General features: G+C 34.3%; 1 protein-coding gene across 1 annotated transcript in view; it reads right to left on the bottom strand.

The window, feature by feature from the left end:
* Cfap47 (cilia and flagella associated protein 47) overlaps positions 1 to 8,289 on the bottom strand; it is a 424,564-nt gene that overhangs the window by 144,898 nt on the left and 271,377 nt on the right. Inside the window, exon 48 of the mRNA XM_048796386.1 lies at positions 3,904 to 4,015. Within this exon, the coding sequence (XP_048652343.1) occupies positions 3,904 to 4,015 (112 nt within the window). The remainder of the gene's footprint in view (positions 1 to 3,903; positions 4,016 to 8,289) is intronic.

The raw sequence follows: 8,289 nt of genomic DNA, 5'->3' as shown, positions 1-8,289 counted from the left end.
TCTCTCTCTCTCTCTCTCTCTCTCTCTCTCTCTCTCTCTCTCTCTCTCTCTCTCTCTCTCTTTCTTTCTTTCTTTTTTTGATGAGGCTTTCTTGTGCCAGCATCATAACAGATCTCATTCCAGTGTGCTAACTCATGAATTGCAAATTTTTATAAATGAATCGTGGCTATAATTTATACTTGTGCTGAACTAAATGAACATAATCACTTTTCAGCAAGTAAAAAAAAAAGCTCTTTTGGGTGTGACTGAGCCAAATATAAAGTGATTGCTGATATTGTCAAAATTGATAATTGTTATCTACTTTTTGGAGTTGCCAGGTTACTAAAGATCATGAACAGTAGGCGAGAATTTCCCATTACTGTATCAAGAATGTTTAGGCCAAGGTTAATACATGCCATTAGTATCCCCACTGATATCCTCCGTTATAACTCTTTTTGGCTGTGAAGATTCACTGTCATGGGAACCGGCCTTAATAACACACTAGTCATTAATGGACAGAAGTTAGAGGATAAATGCCCCAATTTACTTGCCATTCAGTGTGATGATTCCATCTGGAGGTCTCAGGTAAGGTCTCCTAGTTTTCAGAAATAATCTACTAGATACCTTACTTTTTATTAGCTTTATCCTTCAGCATCTTACTTTTCCATTCTCTCAGAATGCTTCCTTTGATCATCTCTTAAGTACTTGCAATTAAACTCTTATTTTAGGATCTGTCTTTCAAAGTGGGGTCACAAGCTAATATTAAGAACTGATTACTTGGCATACTGTCAAAGAACTGTAACTGATCTCCCAGATTTAACTACCCTGTCTCTCTCCTCCCATTTGCTTTATTATCTCCAGACTTTTCCTTATCAGCACTCAGTCAACTCATGCCTTGTACTTCCTCAGACATTTTCAATAGCTCCCACTGCAATAGGTAAAACAAAACTCTTCCCCAAAAAGTCTACCTGTATTTCTAACTGTATGTCACTCTGCATTCCAATCAAATACTCATAAACCCCAGCACAAGCATTTTTAAAATTTTATTTAAACTTTTTTTCTGCCTTCTGATCATCATGTGAGCTGCTTCCCTCCACCACACTCTTCCGCCATGATGTTCTGTCTCACCTCAAATCCTAAGGAAGGAAGCCAGCTGTCTATGGATTGAGACCTCTGAACTGTGAGCCCCCAAATAAACTTTTCCTCCTCTCAAAAAAAAATTATTTAAAGAAATTGTCTTTGTTTTTTCGATAAGGTTGTTTTCTCTGCAGGAATGTCCTTCTCACCCATATTAGCTGATAAATCTCAGATCATCATTCAAGGTCCCAATCAAACCAATATCCCCTGTGAAATTCTCTAAAATTTTGGTATATCATAGTATACCCTGATTGAGATGGTTCATGTATATACATTCCTACAATCAGTTATAAATTCCTGGGAGGTTGGAGCTATATCATATCCATCTTTGTATTTAGTGGTAACATTCAAAATAATTAGAAAATTTATGTTCCAGTTCTGACCAATCTAAAAGGATGCCTGATTAAGGTTCTGATGTCTTATGCATTAAAGAGTATCTTAACTATATCTGATTAGTGAAAATAAGTACTGAAATTTAATGATCTTACAAAACCTGACAAAAATCAAGGAAACAATTATACAAGGAAAAGGCATGTCAAATCTAATCAGGCAATTTTTTCTTAGGTTCATTTCAACAACTTAGAGACCTTTTCATGGACCAGGGGCTTTAGTTGACACATTCATAAACATTTCCAATTCAATGATGTTCCACAGTTTGTGGTTCCTTTGATGTTCCTTCTCACGAGTAACATAACTGGCTGCTTTCTATAGAACATGAAATTGATATTCATTATGTTTTATGAAAAAGAATCATGAAAATTTGAATGACATGATGCTTTTACAAAAGGCTAGCTAAAATTGTAAACCTAAGGAAGATCCACCACCAACTATTAAGATTTATCATAGATCATTACAATTAAAATTGAAATAACATTTTCTTGAATCCAATTTATATCTTCTGGATTACCTAAAAAATGGCAAAATGTGACTTCACTGACATGTTTGGAAATAGGGTCATTATAGCTCAAATGTACCTACCAGGCGATTTATTCACAGACTTTATAAAGCTCATTATCTCAAAAAGTAGTGGGAAGATTTCAGAAAATGCTAAGCATTGTTGCTATGTTGACATTTGAGGTTAAGCACATTAAAAGGCAGAGAGTGGGGATGGGTATGTAGATTCTTCTTACACATTGCATTCTGTCACAGCTGTAGGAACTGGAGCATTGTGGTTGCTATTCTGAAATTTCCCTTCTACTTGCTAATAACATTGGCATTTAGAATATTCTCTGTACTTTCTGCTTTGCAGCATCTTCCTATACCTTCTATGCTAGATGTAGATCCTTTCCTCAAATAGTGTTTGTTGAGGTACACAGGGATAAGAGGCTAGTACTTCCATGGAGCACAAGAAAACTTCTAGGTGTATGTTTTCTACACTTCTAAAGTTGTATCTAGTTACCTCCATTTTAATAATTTCCTTAGTAGATTCCATCTTTCAATGGATTTAATTCTCTCCCAATTAGGAAAACCATTTCCTTTGATGAATCATAGCTCTTTAGTTCTAGCTATTTATCTTCTATCACATCTTATCTTCCTCCCTTCAAAAGCTTGTAGGAATACCTATCACCCCCATTTCCAGGCAAGTAATTCTGTTCAGGAACCTTTCAGAAAACTTGTATAAATTAATGCTTTATTAGAGATAAAGTAAGAAAATTTCACACATACCAAGTCTTTAAACTATTTTCAAAATATCAATTATGTTCATATAGATGTTTTATAAGACACAACTCTGTAAACAGACATTCTCATAAAATATTATTCAGTTTGTACATTTATAGAAGTATTTGAATGTGTTTATCAAATTTTAAACATAAATACTCTTAACTACTTCTAAAAATTGTTGACAAATAAAATTGAATAAATGATAAAGATAATACAGCACTACCACTTGGGAAAGCAGTATGAAGTTTCCACCCAGCTATCCCTCTCCTTTGGATTTATCCAAAAGAACTATAATCAGCATGCTACAGTGATAAATGCAGCACAATCCACAATAACCAAGTTACAAAACCAGCCTAGGTATCTGTCAATAGATGAATGGATAAAGAAAATGTGGTATATATACACAATAGAGTTCTACTCATCCATGAAGAAAAATGAAATTGTGTCATTTGCTGGTAAATGGTTGGAAATGGAGAACATCATACTAAGTGAAATAATCCAGATTCAGAAAGTCAAGAGCTGAATGTTTTCTCTCATACGTGGAAGCTAGAGGGAAGTAAGGAATTTTAAAAAGGGGATCTTATGAAAATGGAAGGCAGATCAGTAGAGGAGAGTTGGGGGCCCAAGAAGGAGGGAGGAGGAAAAAGAGAGGGGAAGATCTGAGGAATGAAGTTGATCAAATTATGTTATGTGCATGTGTGAATAGATCACAGTGCATTTCAATTCTATATATACCTATAATGCATCAATTTAAAAAAGTAAATAAATAGAAGAAGACCAATAGAGAAGAGGAAAGGGGTCAAAGCATAGGAGGAGGGGAGAGAAAAAGGAGGTACTAGGTATTGAAATGGAGAAAAATGTTATATGCATTTATGAATATGTCAAAATGAGCTTCACTATTATGTATAACAAAAATGCACTAACAAAAAATTAAAAAGATAATCTAGAACCAGGCATAAAATAAATGACCTAAAGGTCAGATTGTTTAGAAAGCTAATTACAGAAATGCAAAACTAAATCTCACTCTGAGACATTTAGAAAGGAAAATATAAATTATAATTAAAATTCTTATCATATTTCCATCTAGTGTGAGCTATAATAATATTTTATTAATGGATTTGATACCTTTGAATACACCACGTTTCCAAGGGCACACATGTAGAATATATGGAACTGAATTATCAGGGTCTATAGTGATATATGGATTTCCCCACACTATTGATAGATCTGATGATACCTAAAAAAGAGAATTGAAAAATAAGAATTATATAATTTTTTATGTTTTAATATGTAATACTGTTGTGTTCTTCATGACTAAAACACTCAAGGTCACTCCAGGGGAATTGGGCTGCATGAAATAACCACACAAGAGACAGTGATACCTTTTTCTTTGGGGTCCTGTGATGGCTCCTCTGACCTTAGGGGTCTGCAGAAAGAGAGAGAGCCATTTGTTGAACCCTTTTATTGGGGAGAAGCCATTCAAATGAGGCAAGGGGTCAGGTTTCAGGGGTTTGAGTCTAGCTTTGTGATGTCTGCTGTCAGCAGACTGACTGACATCTAGGAAGGCCACACTCAAAAGCAGAGCAAGAGAAGGGGACACACAAAGGGCGTTTCCATGGAATATTCTATCCCAAACAGGGCAAAGGAGTAATATCACAAAGGAACAGGTAAGCATAGCTCAATCCATGGGACGACATGCCTACGTCTGAAGATGCTTCCTCAAACTTCCGGGACCAGGGCAATGTCCAAGTCACTATGAGATGTAGTAACGATCAAAGCCTCTCCACTCCAGGAAGGAGAATATGAATCATTCAGATTGGTTCCTCACATTATACTACATGAAATTAGTGTGACAAACTAAAATATAGAACTACTAAAATTTAATTTGAATACTTCCATTAAAATTATTCACTTTTAAAAGAAAAACAATCACAAAAATATATAGTGGAAAAAAATCTAAGAAGAGACTTATTAAAAAATAGAACAAAGGAAATTATTCTTACAGAAAACCAATGTTTATTTTGTACTGCTACTTTTATCAAGGTCATTGATGCTTAGAAAATATAAATATCCTTTATAGGCCATGCACAAATTATTTATGGATTAATTCTAGAAATCTACATTCATACATAATATGTGCCTACTAAAGTCCCTGCTTAGCTACTAGCTCAGTAATCAGCAATGATTTGTCACAGGTTCTTTAAATGCCCTGAACCAATAAGTGTTCTACCCATTGCAAAGGAGCACCATATATATGTTGTGGTATACCATCAACATTGAGGTAGTTTAAAACTCAGTTGTAGCTTTAATTTCCATTTCAAGAAGTACATTTATGTCAGCCAGAGGCAAAATACTTGGATGCCCTCATGTCTTTCTTGAACATGCACACACATATATATATGCACATATAATGCACATATATATGATCTGCTTGACCCACAGGATATTTCAGAGGTTTTAAATTTTCCTAGTGGTATTTCATGTTCCAGATACTCCTTTCAAGTTTTGAACCAAACTTTTATTGTTTGCTACTGTTACTGCAGTCTCTGGATACTGTAATTTGAACAATTGTTGCTGAAGATTTTTTGACAAATACTCTAAACATAGGATTCTTTGATCAAATAAAACTCTGAGACAAGTCAAATGAGATAATACCTTGCTAATGAGATGTTTCCAGGAAACTTTGAGAAAAGTCAAATAGTGATCCATACACAATCTGCCTATTTTCTTGTTTGAAAGGCCTCTGGTTTTAACTACTACTATAGTTGCTAAGATTGCAGAGCTGAGGGAGATAGGAGTAGATCAAGCTAAAAGCCACAAATCATTCTACTTTCACCATGATTTAGAGGTTTTTTTTAAAATAAAAATTTACTCAGATTGTTTTACTTCTTTAATTTCCAGATTTCTAAAAAATTTGATTTTGACAGTTTTTGCCACTGTTACCACTACTTTAAAGAAATAGGTTTACAAAACTCCTTGCACCACATTTTTGGAAGTCCCTCATTGCTTCTCTTCCTTATTGTGTAATTATTTTCTACTACTTTTTTGGTTTGATAACATTCCATAGCATTTTACCTATATGTCAACTAGGCTTTCTAAATTTTTATTTTCTCTCTCATATTGTTAGTCTCAATCTTCTATTTCAAACTGTTCTTGTAGGAATAAGATAAAATGCATATTTTAAAAATATAAAATGGAGATTTACTCAGCCATAAACAAGAATGAAAGTATGTCATTTGCTAGAAAATCGCTGGTACTGGGGAACATCATGCTGAGTGAAATAAGCCAGACTCAGAAAGTCAAGGTTATCTCTTTTATGTGGAAGCTAGAGAGATGGGGAAAAAGGACAAGATAAATAATAATCAAGAAATGTCAGGTAAACAATATAGAATGATATACAATAAAAGGTAAAGAGTGTTAGAAGGCAGGTTAACAGTGTCAAACACTACAGGGATCTTGAGGCAGGTAACTTGGGAAAGGAACTGCTCAAAGTCATAAGTGATCTCAGATGTAGTGATTGTTAACAGAGTATAGGAGCCACAAATGGACTGCCATGAAATAAGAAGTGATCATATAAATACTGCTCTTTCAAAAAGTTTAGAAATTATTGAAAATAAAGAGGATAGTAACTGAAGAAGGAATATGATTAGAGGGAAATTTTCTTTCATACTGGAAAAAATAAGAATATAGGTTAAAGGAAATAATTTAACAAAGCTAAAAATATTGGAAGATGAAAAAGAAAAGGAAATAAAGTGAATAGGCCTTTGAATGCATAGAAGTCAACTGCATTTTACAGATGGTGGATTAGAAGCATTTAAGTGGCTCCCCCCAAAACAAGTATATGATGAAACCACACACTATGAAGATTCTCAGTCTACCCTTTCTCTTAGAAGCAACTCAATTGTTCATCAGTAGAATTCACATCAAAATACAAACAATAAGGGACTGGGGTTATAGCTCAGTTGGTAGAGTTCTTGCCTCACATGCATAAGGCCCTGGGTTCAAGCCCCAGCACCACAAAAACAAACAAACAAACAAAACCCAAGTAATAAACCCAAATATTATGAGTGAAAAAAATAGCAAATTGGCTATGCAAATGAATCATCATTTTGGTACATATACCTTAACATTTATGGTAACTTTCTAATTAAGGAAGGTGCCCTGCTCTCTCTATATATCTTGGTGGGGGAAGGTACTGGGGATTGAACCCAGGGGAGCTTAACCACTGAGTCATATCCCCAAACCTTTATGTGTATGAGTGTGTGTGTGTGTATGTATGTGTGTGGGGGGGGGCAGGAGGGGGAGACAGGGTCTATCTAATTTGATTAAGGCTTTGCTGAATTGCTGAGGCTGGCTTTGAATTTGTAATCCTCCTGCCTCAGCCTCTGGAGTTGCTGGGATTACTAGCATGCAACACAATACGGGGCTAAGAATGGTGATATTTTATCTATTGATAATAACCATATGCACAAACATTCTGAGGCCATAGATAATGTTTCTCTTCTTTTGTAATTGTTAGAGCTATTTAAATATAGACATGTAAAAATATTGGCAAATTTGGAATATATGAACAATATTATTAATATTTTAATCAACTAATATTTCATTACTTTATCATTTAATATCTAATTACAGAAATATATTCACTGCAATTTTATACTCTGAAAATAATCCAAGTCTTTAGGAGTTCTTAAGCCCAAATTATTGTATCAAGATTTTCAAGTAGTGAAAAGCTTCTGATGGGAGATTTAAATCAAGGTATCAGGGCTCTGTCCTGTCTGCTCATGTGGCTTTGATGATCTAAAAGACCTAATCTCCAGTCAGGCACAGTGGTGCACACCTGTAATTCCAGCAACTCAGGAGGCTGAGGCAGGATGCTCACAAGTTTGAGGCCATCCTCAGGAACTTAGCAAATCCATTTCAAATTAAAAAGGGTTGGGGATGTAGCTCAGTGGTAAAACACCTCTAAGTTCAATCCCCAGTACCAAATAAATAAATAAAAACCTAGACTCATAATCATCATCCCTTATTCTATTTCAGCAAGAATGGGGGTTAAACTATTCTTCCCTTTTAGTTCCTTTTCTCTGATATCGACATGACTTAGTATTCAATGATTTTAAATAGCATTGACACTACCTGTGTAAAACCATCTATGACATGCTTTATGAAAAATGGTAAAAGAATAAATATTCAAACTAAGCTAATGTACTATTCCCATTAAAGTTAAGGATTTTTTTAACCAATGTTGGGTCTATATTAATTAGATTTTTTTCTTTTTGTTTTTCTACCCTTGATCTAAAATTGATAAATATGAATTGCATGTATTTAAGGTGTATAATGTGAGGATTTGATATACATGGATAATGTGAAATTATTACCACAATCAAGTCAATTAATATATCCATCACCTAATACTATATAACATGATTATAACACACTATATAACATTATTAACTAGAGTTAGTTACCCTATGTACATTAATTTTCCCCAAATTATTCTTTGTATACTTG

The sequence above is a fragment of the Marmota marmota genome, unplaced genomic scaffold (assembly GCF_001458135.2).
Source record: "Marmota marmota marmota unplaced genomic scaffold, marMar, whole genome shotgun sequence".
Classification (NCBI taxonomy): domain Eukaryota; kingdom Metazoa; phylum Chordata; class Mammalia; order Rodentia; family Sciuridae; genus Marmota; species Marmota marmota.
Note: the sequence above shows the minus strand (reverse complement) of the source record. Positions and strands in the feature narration are given on the sequence as shown.